Genomic DNA, 22,538 nt, shown 5'->3' with positions numbered 1-22,538 from the left:
GTTTATGTGGCACATTTTCAAAGTTTAATGCAAAATTTAACATCTGTTCAATTTTTAAGTTCATTCTTGAATTGCAGTGCAATACTAACACAATGTTACAGAATCACTTGTAGCAAGTGTTCTAATTTGAAAAACTCAACCCTACTTGGAAGAATGATGATCAAATATCTTAAACATTAATCTTTGGTGGGAAAAAGACTGTATTATGGCTATTGTCAAACAGCAGAAACAGTCTGGTTCCTCTTTGATCACACCTTGTAGATGACAAGCTGAAACATTTCGTGGCTGTAAAATTTTGAAATAATAATAATGATTTTATAAATCAGAAAAATTTGTTTTTTTAATATTTAACAAAGTTAATAAAACAAAAATAACAATATATTTTGAATTTTAATTACATACAAAAAGCATGCTTATATTCCTAAAAAACATGGTAAGATGAAAATTACAAATAATAAACGACTTGTGTTTTCTCGATTCTAATATGCCATTGAATCTAATGTGAACCCAATTTTCAAGACATCAAAACCCAAAAAAAAGGTTAACTTGTGAATGTAATGTGCACTTTACACCATCAAGTGTGTAGAAGTAGAAAGTTAATGTATTGAAAAAGTAATTTTCAAAAATGCATTTATTACTCCATTAGAAGGTATAAAACATCTGAGGACTAACTGAAAATCAATGTTTTAACAGAGATTTCATGTCACAAGCATGCACAAGCATGAAATTTTTCAGATATGCACTATCTGTATACATGTTCAACATAGATTCTCTATAGGATTAACCCTTTCACATTCTACACAATTTTTGCTGTTTACCATGATATCCATTAAAAGTAAAAGTAAATATTTTTTAATGAAAATTAATTTATAGTAAGAAGAATCATCTGCTGAATATCATTCATTTGGCTTACTGTAGTTCAAAAGATCATCACACTGTTCCAAAACTAAAACTAAAGTAGCAGGACAGACAAGTAACATGTCTACACCAACAACACAATACACATAAATTGTCAAGCAGAGTAAAGGGCAAATGATACAAAAGAGGTTTTATGCGTGAGTTTAATGTGCACAACAATTCTACTGCATGTTGCTATTTTGGGGACTGGAAAAGTCCAAAAACAGATGTGCATTAGAATTAAGAAACCATGTTAGTTAAGCAAAGTACTTTACATCATTATTTTAAAAAAATAAAATTTTTATAAAAAGTTTTGTAAAAATTTTCTTGTTCATTCATTTCATGTTATATCATAGAACATTAACATAAAAATATCAATTCCATAATATGCAATGAACCATTTTAAAAATAGTCTAATTAATCTATCCAAAAAATAACATATATGCTCTAAGTGATAGTAAAGCTTAAATACATCAAAGCAATAATATAGAATGTCTGAAAAGTCACTATCTATTTGGAAAATAATTGGAATTGTGAAAAACTAGTTTAAATATGAAAAATATATTTATTTTAAGTATATGTCATAAAGAATAAATGCTCCACATAGTGACCATAAATGTCTCTACAGAGCTTAAAACAATAAGTTGCTTCCTGGAACAATCTTTCCAGCATAGCAAGTCACAAATAGCATTGTCTGACTATTCATGACTTGTTGAACCTTTCTTATGCAACTTTCTCTCAAAATTGTCTCTAATTTTCTCACTTTCAAGCCTTTTATCCTGTACATTACCACAAACATTCTTTCTTCTGTGTTCATCATCAGTGATATGGGTCTGAATGGAAAATTTAACAAATATACAAAATTCAACATAAACCAATTAGCATTTCATAATTACACAAATTTGCATTAAAGGTACAGTACATATCTTGACAACATAGCATTGTTTTCAAAAAATATTTAATGTCACTGAAATAAACAGAGACTTTTGAGAAACCCTATAAATATTTAAAGAAACCAATAATCTAGATTTTTATACTAGATTCCCATGTTCAAACTGTGGTTTCAAGTCATCTCCTCTTATTTATAACAGGGTTAAGCTATACAGCTATTTTTGTGGAACCAGTTTTAGATCCTATAAGTTCATCTCTGCTTTGTCCCATCTTACTTCTACTTTTCCACTAAGATCTTGTTTGGACTTCCTTTAACTAAATCAAATTCTGTGGTTTTTGCCAATCCTATCGCTTAATATCCAATAGATACTCTGTGTATATTTGACCTTACCCTGATTTCATATTTCAATTTCTATTTTGTATATTATGATCATTAGTATGCTATCTTTTACAATTTTAAAAGTCAAACAGATACAATATATTGTATTTAGTTTTAAAAATAGGACGTGGCTATTTATACATACAGAATGTATACGCAATTGGCTATTTATGCAAATATTTCTACTATACATCTTCTACTATTCTACTATACTTATACTATATATTTCTACTATACAATCTGTATGCCAGACGATTGCAGCAATCCAATAGGTCCAAAGCATCATAGTTAATGAATTGCTACTAGATCATTCCGGTAGAAAACATATTTGTATACATACATACTACACATACATATTTATACATTCTACTTATACATATATTATTATATATTTCTTTGCGTGAAAAAAGTGTTTGAGTTTGTTTTGATCAAAATTTTTTACAGAACAAAATGGCTGTTCGTGCAGAGTTACTCAGGGAAATGAATTATATAATAGAATATAATTAGGGTATCGATAATCAAAATTGAGAATATCCTAAATTATAAATAACATTAAAACTGTATGTATAAATAGCTGTATAAATATTAAGCTGTATGTATAAATAGCCAATTGCGTATACATACTGTATATATAAATAGCCACTTTGATAAAAATATTAATGAAAATTAACTTTTATGACTTTATCAATAAAATACATAATAATATTTAATAAATGATTAATCTTGTTTATTTAATAATATAGTATTTATAAAATGCAATTTGTATACATCTAACAATTATAATTTATTCTTCATTTATTAAATAAATTTATTTTTATTAAACCAATCGTAAAATAACATTTTATATTGGGAGTGTAATGTTTTAAAATATCTTCAATATATTTAATAATGGCTTCAACTTAAAACAATCTCAATCTTACAGCTTCTTTAATGTGAAATTTTTATTGGATATGTCACAAATATATTGAATAAATATAACTTACATAGAATAAATAATAATAAAAATAAATAACTTACTGCTAGAGTACAATTTGAATTTACTGTTAAGCTCCATATACTTCCATCCTAAAAATAATTAAATTCTTTAAAAAAGGTCATAATCCAAATAAAAAAAATAGCTTTAAAATATAAAAAGTGTAATTTTCTATAAATTAAAAAAAACTTTAACTTAATAAAATACATATTAAATTGTTTCTCTCTCCTATCTGTCAAAATAATGTCCAACTAATTGTATATATTAAGAATAAATTATTAATTGTAAATAAATTGCAAACAATATAATTAAATTCTGCAAATTTTTCAAGAAACCAGATGAAATCTCTATATCTAATTATAAAAAAACTTTGTTCAAAATTGTTCTGATAAAATCATAAGGTAAAAATATTTAAAAAGAATAAAATAAATTGTTATTCCTTCTAATTTAAGCTAACTTAAATTAATCTGAGACTCTTTTAATTTGGTAAGTCTTTACTAGAACTTGCTTGTAGAATATATTATATTATATTTGCTGTTAATTAATGTACTGTACAGTCAACCTAATTTATATACATTTCTCAGTTGTACAATTTTTGCATTTATAAGTTAAAAATTTTCTGCATGGTACTTTTTCCATTATAAAACATTTCAATTTTACATTTTTCATTTATATGATTTCACACTTATACATCATATTTTTTAGTAGTCTACAGCACTTTTTTCTCACTTATACATTAGTTACTTTAGAACGAAAAAATTTAAAGCTATTGTTAAAAAAACTGAAAAAGCAAATTATGTATTCACTTAAGATTAGTCCAGCAAATTACCAGCAAATACAAACAGCAGAGCAAATAATACAGAACAAGTAATGCCATTTCTGATAAATTTTCCCATTTAAAGAATTGCTTTGCCAGTCCAACATGGAAATTTTCACTTTCCACATTTTGTGGTGTAAATCAATTTTTCTAAATGAATAAAAATAATTTTCTGATTTTTCATTCGTTTTTACTGTTTGCTGTCAGTTTGAGCTGACTTTTAATATGACTCTTCATTCTTTCACATGACTGGTGCTTTGGCAGAGGAGACAACTGATGTCTTATCCTGTACCAAAAGTCCATCAAAAAACAAACAAACTTGATAAATTTATTATAAGTACTAGAAGAGCTTAACCCACTTGTTCAAAAATTGGTGGCAATTCATAAATTCCCAGTGATGCCGTTTCTATTTTTACTTTTGTGATGGAAAAATGTTTGTGATGAGTTTAAGCTATGTATTTTTTTTAATATAGAGCAGATACAAATTCATTTTAGATTAAGTTTACTTTTCCTTTTATTTGTTATTCAAATGTATTTTATATGTAGTAAATTAAAACTTTCTGTTCAAAATTACACATACAAATTCAGTTGTACAGTTTTAATTTGTGCCATGCTGTACTTTTGTGATGGTTATATTTACACCAAAAGCAATTCAATAGTAGTTCCACTTGAATGTTTTTCTCACTTATACAATATTTTTCTCAGTTCCCTTGAAAAACATAACTGGAGATGGACTATATTTATTTATATAATACATTTATAATAATTTATTTCCATCTCATAAATAAATTATAAAATTTTAACTAAAACATGTAGTCAAAATTAAATAATTATAAAATAAGAATTTTTTACAATGAGTTAAATTTCAACTTCTATCATAAATTTATTTTTATACTTTTATAATTTAAATATATAATTTTATCTGTGAATACCATAACTATTAATATAATTCAAAACTAGACTGTATAACAATATTTACTGTATGTTTAATATTGTATTGGTGCATAATAGCATAATAAGAAATTTCTATTGTAAAATAGGGCTGGCGGAAATACAGTAATAACAACATAAAACACATAAACAGATAATAAAAATATCTTCTTTACTTGCCATGGCAGAGGCATAGCCTCTGAAGAAAGGTCGTCTCTGCTGTGGAGAATAGTTTGTTCCTGGTGATTGGACATGGTGAGTAAAGAAGATATTTTTATTATCTGTTTACGTGTTTTATGTTGTTATTAAGAAATTTCTAAATAATATTACTCTTAATCTAATTGACAAATTAATTTAAATTTATTTGTAATAAACAAAAAGTTATTTTTAAAATACAGGGTGTCTGAGAAAGATCTTTATCGTTCTAAACATTAATAATAAAAATACTAACAGGTGAAATGAAATGCAGTTTGTTGCAAAAGAATGAAGACATCTAAGAGTTTTTTCTGGTATCAATTGCTTGAGGTAGATGGATTGATTAGTCAGGGAGGACCCATATCTTGGACTCTGCGATCACCTGACATAACTCCACTGGATTTCTTTTTTTTTTTTTTTTGGGTTATGTTAAAGACAGGGTTTATCAAACACCTGTTTTTTGATATATCCGTTTTAAAAGAAAGGATACAATTAGCAATCCTCACTGTTACACTGCAAATGTTTTTTTTTTTTTTTTTCTTTGTGGTTTTAGGTCCTTTACCGCTCTGAGAGCACAAAAAGACCAAACACTGCAAATGTTAAAATGCACTTGGAGGGAAATCAAGCAGACTTGCCATTGTTCATGCTACTGTACTAACGGAGCTCACGTACTGTACGTGAATTGTATCCTTTCTTTAAAACGGATATATCAGAAACAGGTGTTTGATAAACCCTGTCTTTAACATAACCCAAAAAAAGGAAATCCAGTGGAGTTATGTCGGGTGATCGCGGAGGCCAAGATATGGGTCCTCCACGACCAATCAATCCATCTACCTCAGGCAATTGTTACCAGAAAAAACTCTTAGATGTCTTCATTCTTTTGCAGCAAACTGCATTTCATTTCACCTGTTAGTATTTTTATTATTAATGTTTAGAACGATAAAGATCTTTCTCGGACACCCTGTATATAACAGTCCATCCAATTTTGCTTTCATTTCAAATTATTTAAATTGAATTAACGAATAAAGATATTATACTAAAAATTTTGTTAATCAACCAAATTAATTAAGATTTATTTTATACGACTCTATGCATTAAATACAAATATAATTTTTCCTTTCATTTAAATATTTTCTGTGAAAATATAAAATAAATTTTTAAATAAAAATACAATCTTACTTTTTTCCTGAATATTTATCAATATGAGAGTAGAATTTTAAAAAATATCTGTAAAAAATATTTTATATTTTTTTACATTCATTTTTACAATATTTTTTTATTGTCTTGTATACATTGTACTTTTCATATGACCACATTGCTTTGCAAAACATTTTCCTCGGAAACATATAAATGTATTAATTCAAAAAATAATTATTTTCGATTGTAAATTAAGAAACAAATGTATTGTTTACTTCATTTTCAAATTTTTGTTCTGCAGTCAATAAATTAAGATTTAAATCTTAATTTATTGACTCAAAAAGGTAGAAATCACATGACAGTAAATTAAGTTATGTAATGAATATGAAATACATGCAAAATAGATTATATACACATTCACGTTTTTGTTTCGCTAATTCACTTAGTTTGTATTTTTATAAATATTAATAAAAATATTTTATAACAATGCAGTTATTTAAAAAATAAGGTTTATTCACCATTAATCAAAAACCTTTGTAAACTAAATTCAAATAAAATTGATATGATAATGATTTTTCAGTTTTAGGTATTATTGATAGAGCTGTAATTAAATTTTTTAGTACAAAATCATACTACTCACTGAATGGCATTTTTCTCTTCTTATAAGTTTACCATCATAATTCCAAAAACAGATTGTTGAATCCTGAAAAAATAATTTTTTTTTATTTAATAAATATTTATAGAGTAAAATATGCTAATTCTTTTTACAGAATAAATTCTGTAATGATAAATGAAGACAAAATAATTTATTATTATTATTATTATTATTATTATTATTATTATATTGTTGGCAGAGTGTATCCTATATAGCAGGGGGTCACCAAACTTTTTTCACAGTGGGCCAGATAACTGAGAGAATGATGAGCATGGGGCCGTATAACCATTTTGTTCAATACTGTACTACTGAATACACAGAAAATAAAGACAACCAATACATAAACACTATCACTGTAGCAAACTCATTATGCTTTTTTTAAAAACTTCATTGCAGGTAAGTACTTACAGAAAAAGCGCTCCGATATTTAACGTCAGAAAATGTTGCTGAATTTTTTATTTCACTGATTTTCCTAAATATTGTATTACTGTCAGATGCAAAAATCAAATTAGACCAAGTTCAGCATTTTTACTTACACTTACTTTAATTTTTTCTATATAGTAAGTTTATCTACAAATCTATGACATTTCCATATAAATAATTATATTTTAGCTCATTTGTGGCACACTGTGGCAGTGGGCCTGATGAACTGACCTTGCAGGCCGTAGTCTGGTGACCCCTGCTGAATAGCATACATACTGGTACCTGATGCTTTGCTAGATCAAAATAAAGACTTTGGTGTAGACTACAGGAAAAAAATATTTGATACATACATAAACAACATAAATAAGTGTTTAAGAATTTCCGATGTGACGTGTTTAGTACGGCACCCTTCTGTAGTGTGATGTGTGTGTGTGTTGTTGTAAAGACCTAATATTTCAAGACTTTGCTGTAAGGTATGTGGTACAATGCTTCTACAAGAAAGGACTCTTGGTACAACACATACTTCAACCATTCTTCACAAATGCTACATTTCATAGGCATGTGGATTCAAGTTAATTTTTCTTATCCAAGAATATGTGTTTATAAGTATTAACTAAATTAATAAACTGACATTAATTACAACTTTCAAACTAATTTTATCTATGATTGAATATTGAACAAGTTGAATATTTATAAGTTTTTCAGTGTATATATTTTGTATGTTGTAGATATTTGGTACAGCTATGTCTATGATGTATGCAATTTTGTTTTGTTTGTCAATAAATGTGATGTCTGGTCTATTGTGATATATTATATTGTTTGTGATTATGGCTCAGTTATAGTATATTTTGTGTGTGTTGTTTTTCATGACTGTCTGAGGTATGTATTTGTACAGTGGAGTCAATGTAGGATATACATTATGTGTTATAGGAAATCATGTTATCAAAACCTGCATTATTACATGTGAGTTTATACCTAGACCTAAAAGTTGAAAAAAAAATATATATACCTGAATGACAAAATTCGAATTTTGCATATGTACTAGTTGTACATTGTACGGGAGTTTACTGTAGGATGGTTCCTGAATGTTATAAGTTTATGATTAGGTGCAAGCTTTAGCATATTATATTTGCCATTTGGTTATATCATATCAATGTAGCCTTAGTAGTCAGTTTGTGTTAAAAGCTTGTAATCCAATGTAATGTTGTATAGTCTCGTGCATAACGTAGCATTTCTTACAGGTGTCATCTGTGAATGTTGTGTCTTCTGAAGTTTCTTGTATGTATGATCTAGTTTTGCATGGCAATCAGGAACCCTTGTTCTCTTCAAAGAGGTACCATGAGTCAGCCAGCAGTTTACGAGTTCTCTCAACATGATCCTGGCTGAGATTGTTAGGATGGGGTACTCCTTCAAAGCCCTTGACTTGAAAAAAAGCACCACAGAGGATTATAATCATTCTTTCATATCCTGTGATGATTATATTCACTGGATTATGCAAAGTCAGAACATTTTAACTGTGAATGACAATATATTAATTACTTCCATTTCAATGCATTTTTAAAATATATTTGGATTTCATTTTTATATTTCAGAATATTACTTTCAAATTTTAGTAACTTAATAAAAGAAACAAGAAAACAGTTTTTCTTATTTTAAAATTATTACTTAAATCATTAATAATTTAATTAATAACTTAAAATAAAAGATACGTTTACAAAATAAACATTAATGAATTATTTTAGAAAAACAAATTTATCAATAATTGGTTAACTGAATGTGTTGAGATTCAAAATGGAAGATTATTATGCTTGTATAATATAGAACCCAAGACACCTAAGACAAAAAGAAATCTGGCCAATCAGGATTCACTGACACAGTTATGTATTTTCACTTTTGTGCACGTGTCAATTTTACTTTTAAAATGTATCGTGTGTTTCTGTTGTGTTAATCCCTAGAAAAAAGTTAAATATTAAAATATGAAATGATGATATTATATGGTTATGAATGGTTATTATAAATACTTAGCTGAATGATTGGTTTTTATATTGGCAGTAAATGTTTTAAACATAACTGAAATAGACGTAAACTTACTTCTCCAACACTAAGGACACAATAAGGTAATAATGCTGCTGTCCAAACTCTAGCTTCATGTCCATATAAATTATGAAGTAATTCAAAATATCCATTTTTCCATTCTTCGAGAGATAAATTTATATCATTAAAATGATCTAAATGTTTAGTAGTAGTACAAAACTTCCAAATTCTTACAACACGGTCATCGGATGTTGTTGAAAGTTTCCTAAGTTTTGAATTAAACGTGATAGAAAATATAATCCCCTACATATAAAAAATGTTGAATAAAAATTAAAGTGAAATGTAAATTGTAGAAAACATTGATTAATAATAATATATAATTATATAATTAAAATATAATTCAATTGGAATATAATAATTAATTTTATCATATAGAAATATTTACTATCATACTTTACTTGATGATTAAAATCCAACTTTGATTTTAAACACTTTATATAATATTTAATATATTTACTTCTGCGATTACTACTCATTACTATCTTTATTTGTCCATTTATAAAACAATACTTTTTCTTAAATTATCAAAATAAATTAAAAATTAATGAATAATTTCATTTTTATTACACATTAAAATTTTTGTATTGATTCTAACCTATGATTTGAATTAACCTATTATAACCTAAAGATGATTTGAATAATGAACGTGAAACTACTCATTAGAGTTTTATTTAAGTAATTTAAAAATAGTATTGTTGTAAATACATAGTACTGAACTTTTTGACAGTAAAATATGGTTATATTTTATAAACATTTCTTATTATATTTTAAATTCTTTAGTAACCTTACCTCGTGCCCCTGTAATCTATGAAGAGGCTTTACTATATTCATATTACTAGAAATATCACATGGTGCCCAAATAACAACCTCTTTAAATACAGTTCCTGATGCAAAAATTAAATTTTTCAAATGCTTGCCAATCAGTTTTCCACAGTATCTATTGTCACATTAAGGAAATCAAAAATAATCCAAAGAACAGAAATAAGGCAAGCAAGGTTGTCGCTCGTCTTTCTTCACATTCGAACAGAAGGCTAAGGAGAACACTAGAAAAGCTAATAATGTTCAATTATACTACAATATAAAATTTAAATAATAACAAAAAAGCAATTTTGTTGAATTATGATAAAAATTCCCATTTAAAATAATATTTAAATTAAAAAAAATACCATGACACTAGCCAAAGGTTAAAATGGCATGCAGTGCCATCTGTTATGAGATGTTATTAAAAAATAACTTTTATATTTGATACCACTCGAGATATGATACATCCCCACTATTTCCCCCTTTGACCTTTAACCACCAAAATTTAATATTATTAATGTCCTATGTATAGAAATAGTCCTGCCAAGTTTCAAAATTTTTAATTAATCCAGTCCTGAGATAATGCAAAATAGATACTGATATACACACAAAATTTATAAGAATTTTTTTACAGTTTTGACTTCTTCAGCATAAAAACATCAAGAAATGCAAAAACTCTCAAAATTTGACTAATTATCATATTTTCCCTATGTCATATTCTATAACAGCTGGAAAGTAAAAAAAAAAAAATAAAATGTAAACAAATTTGTAAAAACATTATTATTATTATTATTGATGAATTTAAATACAATTTTTTTAAGACGTTAATGTCCTTAAATTAATTTGCTGCAGCTTAACATCCTGAATTAAACTATTAAATCAAATTTTTCATTATTGAGAAGGAATTTTTTTTGAAGTTTTAAAAACATTTATAAAATAGAAAACATAAATACAGTATACAAAATTCAAATACTGTATAATTTTTAAAAGCATCTAGAAAGACCTTGATAAGTCAATGTCTTTCTAGTTTCTTTTCTTTCCCCAATAAATAAAGAATATAAAACTTAAATGTATTTATTTGAATAAAATCTTATAAATTTTGTTTTAAAACACTGTCATTATATGCTTGTAATTGATAAAGAGGTTCCATTGTATTCATATTTTTCATTTGATTACCTTATATACATTCACACAAGACATTCAAATGAAGAGTTTAAACGTTAGGAGTAATTTGACAACACTGGTAATATGCTTCAAATGTTCTCTCTTAAGACCTAGTAAATAAATGTTCAAGGTTTAAACATTTCTCATGGCATAGCAGGACAGTAACAAACATAGCTTGCTCCTACATGTACAAGTAAGCTTTTCCTTTGATCACCCCAGTGTGTGTGTACAGTACAGTACATACATATACATACATACATCATATATATATATATATGTGTGTGTATGTGTGTACTGTATATTCTGTATATACAAAAATTAAAATATATATATACACAGTATTTACTTGCATATAAGACGACCTCATATATAGGATGAGCTATGATCAGAATAAAAATTATATTTATTAATACAATTCTAATTTTATTTTGTTTAATCACAAGTAAAATATCAAATAAACATAAATGCACACATTGTCCTGCAAAAATTACTGGCATTTTAAACTTTAAGGAAAAATTTTGTAACATTGACATAATTTGTTAATGTAAAGCTGGACAATCAGGAACCTTTTTTGCCAATTCTTAATGGTTGAATCAACTCTCCGTGGATTAAACTTATTAGTTTCTCCAAATTATGATTTCTGAATAATCATCTGTTTTCATGTGGAAATGGATTAAAACATATATCATGCTTCTGTGTGATTTTGGGATTCCAATCTGGAATTCAATTCAAAAGCTTTGCTTTTCCTATTGCTATTTATCTTTACTCCTGACAATATACAAGAACGATTCAAACAACCTAGATAAAATACTTTTGTTCTTAAATACAAGAGGGTAAGCATCTGGTAAAAAATGTGAATACACGGTTCACAAAAATTATTTGCAAAAACACACAAAGAATCTTTCGCTTGCACCTATAGGACAACCTGGGAATTTGAAGCTGTGATAAATGAATAAAAACCTCGTCTTATATGCAAGTGAATATGGTATATATATATATTTTTTTAATTACTAAGTCCCAAATATTGTGAAAATAAATTTTTGAAAAAAGATACAAAATACACTTGTCGCTGCCTTCTGCTTTTAAAAAACTGTTTTCATTCTTCCAGTCCCAACAAATTACAGAATTATGTGCTAATGCAACAGCTAAACATTGACTTTTTAATTCAGTATCATGTAACCATTGAACATCCCAAATCCAATCTTCTAATTGTTGGATTGGACTAAGTATTTCAATCCTGTAGAGAAAAAGATTGATATAAATAAATTGTTTTTATAATCAAATTTTAAATCTAATTATTCTTAATATTTTTTACCTTACATTCTTTACATTCTCATCGTTAAAAAGTTTAGCAATTACTAATGATTTAGCACCATATATTGCAAGATATTTCTCTGATGATGAATCTGAAATCCCCAATAATAAAATTATTAAATTATTATAATTATTACATTAAAAGAAAATACTGTATTTAAATAATTATAATAAGTATTAATATAAATTTTATAAATATTACAAAAAATTGTCTATAGAAAATTAACTTTATAAATTTAAAGTTTCAATATGTTAAAAATATCATTGAAAATATTCAAACATAATGTAGGTATAAAATTATACATTTTCAGCTAATTCATTAATTTAATCACATTATTTAATTGACATTGTAACTACATACTTTTGAAATGAATATTTTATAAAATTTAATAAGGTCTTTCCCCATTTTCAGAATTATGATTGTAATTTTTTAGCAAGATATTATTACTACAAACTGAAAAAGTTAAATAGACTTACAGGAAAACTATTCTATTTTTATGTAAGTTTATTTAGAATTAGTAAGTCTAGAATAAAGCTTGTCATTGAGTTTGAATTAATTAAGAAGGATTCAAGCCCTAAAGAATCTAAATTTTAATATACAAATATAATATGAAATTACAAAATTAAACTAAAATCCTTAAATTATCCTAAAACTTTAAATTTTATAAAGAAAAATCACAGCTTGTAATAACTTATTTTAAATTTAATTTTTTCAACTTTTCACATTCAATAAATTGATAAACTTGAAATAGTCTGCTTCTAGATTTAACTTTTTTTCATTTATTCTTGTTTTTTAGTTAATTCTGAATATGAAAACCATTCAAAACACTTGATCAATAAAAGAAAAATAAGTTTAGCTATTTTAAGTTTATTAATTCAATATGTAATAACTCTAAAAGATAAAAATGTCAATCAGATAATCTGTCAAATTATCAGGCTTCGCTTAGGCTAAGTTAATAATTATATACGAAATATTTTGTCTAGAAATAAGTGGTTGTCACTATCTTGTAATAATTTTAATAGTTAAACATAAAAGTGATGACAACATCAGACTATTATACCAAATAATTGATGTGGAACTGAAACTTCTGCTTACTATGCAGACATGTTGCCAATTATCTGGACCTCTATCTAATCTTTACTTCTTAAATTAATTTAGATATAACCATATAGGTTACTGGTGGTACCAACTGAAGATGGCCAACTTAAGTGCCCACAGCCCTTTTCCATGGCCCTCAACCAGTCATCGCTTTATCATGGCATGGTGTGTGCGTGTGTATAAACAACTCAACAAATCATTAGCTTAATCATAGTCTGATAATTTGGCAAACCATTTAGCTTTAGTCCCTTAATGCTTTTCTTGACATAAACATGTGATAATGCAATGCTTTGCTAAAAGAAAGACATGCCATAATACACACTTTGCTAGACAGAAACCATCGAAAAATAAAATATGCAGTTATATTTTATACTTAGAAATCATTATTGGAACATAATTGTATACAGTACTTACACATATAAGGCCAAACAAGAAATGAGTTAATCAAAAACAATCTGTCTTTTGCATCAGTACACAATGATTGAATTCATATATATTAATATAATATATAAGTCAATATGCACAATAAGTATACTATGACAAGTTACAAAATTTATTCAAATTAAATGCAAATACAAAAAATAGCCATTCTTTTATATATTTATGATTTTCTCAAGAATATTTTTCATTATCCACATTTATTTGAGTATGTGCCATACATTATTTAATATTAAATCTGATGTTTGATAGAGTTATCTCGAGGCTCACGCATTGCTGCCAGTATTGTCAACCCAAGTCATCTTGGGGCCCGCACATTTTTGCTGGTTTCATCTCAGAATTATCTTAGGTCTGCACATTAAGAAGTTAATCAAAAATTGTCGAGTTGTTGTTTATGTATAAAAATGCCAATGTTTGTTAAAAAAATTGAATCAAAGACAGAAGAAATTTTTTGTAAAATCTTCATACTATACAGTGGGTGATCAGTTAACGAACATAATCCATTCCAAGACTCCGTTCACTATCTGAATTGTTCATTAACCAATGATCGATTTACAGTACATTTTTATGGGAATTTGATTAATTTGTTCTGGAAACTCCAAAAAATAAAAAATACACACTTTCTTACTATGTTTATTTATATGTAATAATAAAAATACATTATACACAGTCTTGCATTTTTATTAGTCATGTTTTTTCAATTTGTGGGAGTTAAAGAATCTGTCTAATGTCGACTGCTTTTCTCTCTTCTTCAGGATTTTTCAAAAGTAATTAATAGCATTGTAATTGTAGACATCCCCAAGCCTATTAACCGCAATCTGGTTTGGATGTCATTCTAAGACTGTTGTTCTGACATCCTCTCACTTCTTCAAAAGATCTTTAATAGCAGATATCAGCATTAATCCTCTTTTTCAGAAGAAAACATATTTTGTTGAGTTTCTTGGTGTTCTTCATTCAACAGTTCTTGGCATTCTTCTGTCATCAGGTCCGTTCAGATTCTATTATGAGCTCTTCAACATTCTTTATTTCTCAGATGTGATTTTAGTTACTCCTTTAGCTGCTTGAGTCTTCTTGATTATACTGTATCTTTCTTAGATAAGATTGAACTGTGGCCTACTGTAGACCTGCTCAAGCCATACTGCCCAGCAACATCAGATGTCTTCTGTCCACTCTCACCTTTCGAAAATAAAAACTGACGCAAAACTTAACGAGTGCCCGCCTGACAGTCTCGTGAATACTATAAGAAAATTGTTTCTGTCAGAAAGATAAAAGGCTGGAATTACAAGAGAGAGTTTTAAAGTTTGGAGAAATACTATCCGATCAGTATATACCAGGTTGAGCATTGATATCGATGTCTCCCATGCTCTGAAAAGTTTTGAATTGTTGCCCGAAAACAAGGGAAGACCAATCGATATTATTTTATGTCGCTTCTTGTGTTTGTTCTGAGAGATGTTCATTATCCGAATATAAAAATCTTTCGCGAAAGTGTTCGTTATCCAATTTGTTCATAGTCCAAACTAACCAATCACCCACTGTATATTGTATTATCCAAACTAATTCTAATTTCTATGCAATTCTGAAATTCAATCATGCTTACCTGTCACAATTCCATGAATGTTACAATTTTTAAAAATCTGTAGTCGTTGAATACAGATTAAATCACAAAGATTAAACAATTCCAGAGTATGACCCTCACCTAAAACAAATTACCCAATTAATATTGTACAAAATATTTATATTACTACATTTTTTAAATTACAAAATTTTTAATTTAATAAATATTAATTTATTCAATATCATTAATAAATTCATTAGTATCAATTACACAAAGTGCATCTACTAACTTTGGGGACTGAATTTATAAAAAAAAAAAAATAATAATTCTTTTGGCAGAAATAATTCAGTTTAGTATCAGTATCAGTCCATATATTTAATTTAATGGTTGTCAGAATTATGCAAAACAGTTTTAATTGCAAAAGATATTTAGCTTCCAAACATTATTTCTATTATATAAAATTATAAGTTTAACAAATTACTTATATATCGTATTTACTCGCATATAAGATGAGGTTTTTATTCATTTATCACAGCTTCAAAACCCTAGGTCGTCCTGTACGCACGAGTGAAAGATTATTTGCACTTTTGCAAATAATTTTTGTGAACCGTGCATTTGCATTTTTTACTGGATGCTTACCCTCTTGTATTTAAAAACAAGTATTTTACCTGTGTCACTTGAATCTTTCTTGTATATTGTCAGGAATAAAGATGAATAGCAATAGGAAAAGCAAACCTTTTGAATTGAATTGCAGATTGAAATTCCAAAACCACACGGGAGCATGATATAAGTTTTAATCCATTCCCATGTGAAAACACATGATTATTGAAAAATCAGAATTCAGAGAAACTCATAAGTGTAATAGATGGAGAGTGGATTCGACTGTTAAGAATTGGCAAAAAAAAAATTCCCAATTGTCCGGCTTTATGTGAACGGTTAATGTTACCCTAGGTATTGAGATGGCAGCTCGTCTCCGATCCCAGCAATCAGAAGACAGTAAACAGTGGGGATGCACATTCTAATCTAACCTAACCTAACCTATTCTAATAAATTACCATAATTATTAGAATAGGTTAGGTTAGGTTAGGTTAGGTTAGAACATGCGTCTCCACTGTTCTCTGTCTTCTGATTGCTAGGATCGGAGACGCGCTTACATCTTCGATACCTAGGGTAACATTAACCACATGAACAAATTATATTGTCGATTTTACAAGATTTTTCCTTTTTAAATGCCAGTAATTTTTGCGGGACAATGTGTACATTTACATTTATTTGATATTTTACTTGTGATTAAACGAAATAAAATTAGAATTGTATTAATAAAACTAATTTTATTTATTTTGATCTTTAAAGTCACACCTCGTCCTATATGGAGGTCGTCTTATATTCCAGTAAATACGGCATATTTACAGACTGTTTTCACAGAATATTGATAAAATTTGGAATAAATGAAGTTTGTAATATTTTTAAAATTAGTCTCGTATTTTTACGAACGGGCTTACAAAGTTTCCCGTATAAGAATACTTTTGTGAATTACTATATAATTGCATTACTTTTATAAGCGTAGGTTAAATCATATAAACCTACCGATAAATATGTAATCGTCGTAAAATTTTAATGCAGTAACGTGTGTTTTACGATATATGGAGTTTTTTGATGGCATTTGTTTACACGAAGAGGAACACATGCTATCCGTGGAGGCGGCCATGTTCGCCGACACGACTCATATTGCCATCTAGCGGATAACTCATAAATCTGAGAAATTGCGATTAGATCAATCAGACTAATTTATTCGGACACTAACAAGTTAGTGTAATATTTTAATTGTTGTATTATTTAGTTGACTGATGAGGGGCTCTATGCCCGAAACGTGCAAATGGCACATATCAACTAAATAAAGATGGAAATAAAGCCAAGTGTTTAATTAAAACTCAACTTTGGGTTCATAGTCCAACAATCAACAAAACACGGTTTCAAAGAAGAAATATAAAAATATAAAATAAAAAATTCATAACGCGTATGGGGAAAATGCACCTAAACTTCTAACGCGTCAAATGTGCTTTAAAAAGTTCCGTTGGGGAAAATTTTGAACTAAAAGATACAAAACATTGGGAGCGTTCAAAAGCTGTCACGAGGAAAAATTGCGGAAAAAAATTGTTAAAAATCCACGAATAACACACAATATATATAACCCAATACATATAACACCGAACATAAAGCCAAGAAAGCATGCTACAGACACGAGCGACAGACAAATTGAGCACCCAAACAAATGGCGTTTACGCTTCGAGCGCATGTTTTCACTGCGCGTATAGTTAAAGCACCGTTCGAACTCCGATACAAATTTTTGTCGAATGTAGTGTTCGAAGTACGAGGTAGCATTGTATCTTTTTAAGTATGAAACCTGTATTATTTAGTTGAAGAGACGTATACTCGTACAGCAGCCTGCATAGACTTCTCGGTAAACATTTCGGTACGACGATTGCTTATTTTCATTCCTTTCCCGTAATTTGTAATTAAATAATACATTTTTTTGCGAAGTTTAAAATATAAAAATTTCGATATTATTGGTGATTGATAATTATATCGAAATTTAATAGCCGAACTGTAATTACTGTAACATTTTCCTGTGAAGATTGAAATTTTGCCATTAAAATGCGGAAACATTCTTTATATATACATATTACTTTGAATAGTACGATAACGTCTATTTATTCCCCTTATAGCCATAAAATCATTCTATTAAAACTATATTATAATATACTGTAAAATTTAAATGAATATAAATAGATTAAATTAAAAGAATGATTATTTATATAAAGATCTTTTGAATAAAACATTAATATTTTTTAACACTAACAATTGCCATTTCTTCATTTATTACTTAAAGATTTAATGATTCGATTTGTTAATTAGTATAGCAAAACATTTTCGATTAATTTTTCGAAAATCATTAGATAATGTCTGATAAAATGCAGTTTCTATCAGCAATGAAGTGATAAACAACAAAAGATTATTACAGGTAGGCCTCCTACAACGCGGTACCTTTAGAACGCGGTTGGAAAAACGCGGTACTTTTACAACGCGGTTTAGGGTATTTAGAAACGAATTATCTTTCACATAACAGAAAAATCGCAACGGATCACATAAGTGCAGTGGAACTTGATGAAACAAGCACAGATCTTGAAATAAGGCCAGTCAAACATTCTCGAACAACTATAATAAGTGACGATGAGGACTGAATTTGTGAGCATAACATTATGTTTCTTTTTGATTTTGACTTGAAATCATAATCTTTTTAGTTTTTATATGATGTTGAATTTTATTTAAGCTTTTTATGTACATAAATTTAAAAAACTGATGAAAATGTTACACCATAAAAGGCAGTTTTTCTCTTTTTAGAACTGAATCCCAGTTTTTGTAGTAAATTCGTGTCTCCTATAACGCGATTTCCCACAACGCGTATTTTCAAGGAACGTATCTACCGCGTTGTAGGAGGCCTACCTGTATTTGGTTTTGGTTTTGGTTTTGATTTCGTATTCTTATCGCCGTAAATAATACAACTAAATCATCTTTTTTTCATTAAATTAGCTTGTGTTCTTTTGTAGAACTGTTTTTATCATTTTATTTATATTTGCTTCTTTATGTATATTTACGTTTTTACGTAAACACTAAAGTTTTTGTAAAATATTAAATAATAAATAACATTTTAATAATATATTATCAAAATATATACATAACATATCTGATACAACATATAAAAAAATTAAATGATAATGTTAAGTCAATTTTAATTTATGATACGATAAAATTATTATTGTCTTAACGATATCATTAAGTCGACATAATTCACAGAATTGATAACAAGTTATTGTGTAATTCTAACTACAAACAAAACTCGTATAGCTGAGTCTTTACTGTTAATAAATCAAATATTTTAATTTGATTTATTTTATTAAGTATGAAAATGCCAATTCACACAGGTATGTAGATCCGAAACAAAAAATAAATATATTCGCTACATTCGGTGATAGTGGGCTATGTTTCTCGGTTGACATATTTCCAAAAATCTCCTTCAAATTTTCTGGCTTGTAAGATTAAATCAGTTTGTAAAATTATAATTTCATTTTCTAATGCCTTTTGCTCCATATGAAATATGTCTGAAATTTTTTGGCTAATACGTTTCACACAAATTTCTGTTAAAAGGAAAAGATATAAATTCCACAATTTATTTTTTCAAGAAAAGAAGCTACCGTATGACAGTAGCAAATATCCAAGCTAAATGGCTGTTTTTCTGAGTCCAGTCACAACTGCATGCATACTGTTACGTTTGCGCGTTACGTTCGATTACAAGTGTAACACATTAAGTCAAGACATCGCGAGCGATCGACCAAAATTGGATTCGCGATCGACTTGTTGGCCACCCCTGCTATATATAATATTATATTATATATAATATAAGCTCTTATATAATTATTAAAAGACATTTATTTAAGAGCAAGAAGAAAAATGTGTAAAATTTTAAATATTTGCAAAGTCTTAGCTATCCCCGCAAACTTTCATCGACCCCTGAAGAGTCAACCCCGTCAAGAAAGCCGGAGTTATTATAATAGAATGTATTTAACAAAATATTCCAGTTTTAGAATTAATAAATCACAGGAGGGACAATCGTAAATTGCTTATTAGCAGTTTATGATAAATTTAAATTTGATTTTGTACTCGAAACACCAATACACTTTGGGTTTTCAACGTCAAACGGCATAAGAAATGCAGCAGCGGCCGAATGGATAAGAATGGAACAAGCAGCTCTTCGCCTGCCGTTCGTCATTACCAGACGAACGACAACCCAGAACTCACCACGTGAAGGTGGCTGCTTCAGAGTTCCACCAAGAGTTGGAAAGAATCCAACTCCACAAGTGACCAACATCGCTTGTCGAGTCGAGTTCTTCCTAACTCGCACGATGAAAATATTCATAATTACCTCTGAATACTCCAAATTCAGCTATTCAAAACTCGCTGTATTATTACTAACTAAACTAAGGGATACAATATTACAACAAATAGTAATAAAGAAAGACGGAAATCTATAAATACACCTGGTCGTAATAAAATGCACGTTAGGGCCAAAAAATTTAGTTCAATCTCATACCGAACTTCATTAATAAAAAACAAAAGAAAAAAATACTCGCCCTGTGCGGGATTTAATAAATCGGGACACAGAAAGCCCTCTCCATTTCTGATTGGCCTCTTTACTCGAGCGAACCTTAAAAATACAAAACACAGAGTCCTCTAAGCCTCACCGTCTTTTGTCTTCACTCCAGCGAGCCTTGAAGATGGGACACAGGAAACTTTCTCCGCCTCTCCTGTCTTCGCCCGAGCGGGCCTAAGAGAAAGGCGACACAAAGAGTTCTTTCTGCGTCCCGTACATTACCGAAGTTTACTTAATCGCAATTTTTTCGCGAAATCTCAAAGAAACGCGGAACTTTCGAACAAATTTACGCTTAATAATAATTGCCTACAAAAGCCAACAATGCATTCCAACAATTCGTTACGTATTGTTAGAATGTATTGTTTAGAACGCGTGACGTGTTACGATCCCGTCATATTTTTACGTCACGTGTTACGTAAAACGTTTATCGGTTTGAAATATTTTAGAAAAGATCATTTTATTAAATTATTTAATATCCATTAGAAACAGGATCACTTTCAGTTTTTTAATTAAGTTAAAATAATGCTTTTTTTCTAATTTTGTAAATAAAATTATAGAAATGTCGAATCATTCATTTATTCTAAAGTAATGTCTGTATTTTTGAAAATCCAAAAATCCAAAGAGGAATTTGTAATAGCGAAGTTGAGGCCGAAGTTTTAAACGCGAAAACGTGTACGTGGGACGTTCAGCGCCGCTTTCCTGTAAGCCTAGAAGTTTGACAATGGCGTTTGGAATGTCGAGCATGATTCCACTGAAGAAGAAGAAGAAGACCAACTCGTTGATGGTTTATTTTTCAATGAAGAAAGTTAATTAATACTTTGCAGCCTGAGGAAATTATTTCTCATGTTTCAGTTTTTGAAACATTTATTTAATGTGGAACGAATTTAGTTTCTCACGGTAGCTGTTGTTGAAGCAATTTCTGAAAATGGAAAATACTACAATATGTGGGAGGCAGATGCTGACCTCTTCTTGTCGACGCCACCAGGACATGTTTTGGACTGTTAGCCGCCTGCGTGCTACACATATTTGACCGCCCCTATCAATGCTGATCGCGAGTAAATTCAAAACCCACGAGAGCGTTTCATGTAGTCGACAGGGGTTAAAAAAATCCATTAAAATTAATTTTAATTTTATTCAAATCAAACCTCCCCGTTGATAATAGGCGCCTTTCTGCACCGCCACGAAATACAAGCTGCAAATTAAAATAAAATTTTTCTTATTTAGTATATGAGTATGTGTATATAAAAATTTATTTAAATTAACAACGAATCTCTTTGTTTATTGAAATTGGGCTGTAATTTGAAAAAATTGTAGACCTATAAATTCCCACGCTCGTCCGTCCGTATGACTGTCCTTCCTTAATCTCGAGAACGGAGTTCGATACATGAAACTCGAGACCAAATATAGAAAGCTTAGGGGCGGCATGTCCCGATTAACTATACATCATTCAAAAAGTTCTCCCCCGAAAGGCGTTAGATAACGACCGGCAAGAGCCAGTTGATTATTATATTTACAGTACGAAAAATTATATTTCTTAGTGCACTATCGGCCGCTAACGTGCATGCAC

At 28.6% G+C, this 22,538-nt stretch overlaps 1 protein-coding gene across 1 annotated transcript in view; it reads right to left on the bottom strand.

The window, feature by feature from the left end:
- The window catches only part of LOC136986100 (tRNA (34-2'-O)-methyltransferase regulator WDR6), a 43,803-nt gene extending 26,297 nt beyond the window's left edge, over positions 1–17,506 (bottom strand). The window contains exons 1-8 of the mRNA XM_067283565.1: positions 17,350–17,506; positions 15,805–15,903; positions 12,672–12,762; positions 12,411–12,593; positions 10,181–10,328; positions 9,389–9,634; positions 6,860–6,922; positions 3,185–3,232 (exon numbers count right to left, since the gene is read on the bottom strand). Coding sequence (XP_067139666.1) covers positions 3,185–3,232; positions 6,860–6,922; positions 9,389–9,634; positions 10,181–10,328; positions 12,411–12,593; positions 12,672–12,762; positions 15,805–15,903; positions 17,350–17,470 — 999 coding nt within the window. The 5' untranslated portion in view covers positions 17,471–17,506. The remainder of the gene's footprint in view (positions 1–3,184; positions 3,233–6,859; positions 6,923–9,388; positions 9,635–10,180; positions 10,329–12,410; positions 12,594–12,671; positions 12,763–15,804; positions 15,904–17,349) is intronic.
- Between the last annotated feature and the right edge of the window lie 5,032 nt (positions 17,507–22,538).

Source organism: Centruroides vittatus, unplaced genomic scaffold (assembly GCF_030686945.1).
Source record: "Centruroides vittatus isolate TY-2023 unplaced genomic scaffold, ASM3068694v2 contig_990, whole genome shotgun sequence".
Lineage (NCBI taxonomy): Eukaryota > Metazoa > Arthropoda > Arachnida > Scorpiones > Buthidae > Centruroides > Centruroides vittatus.
Note: the sequence above shows the minus strand (reverse complement) of the source record. Positions and strands in the feature narration are given on the sequence as shown.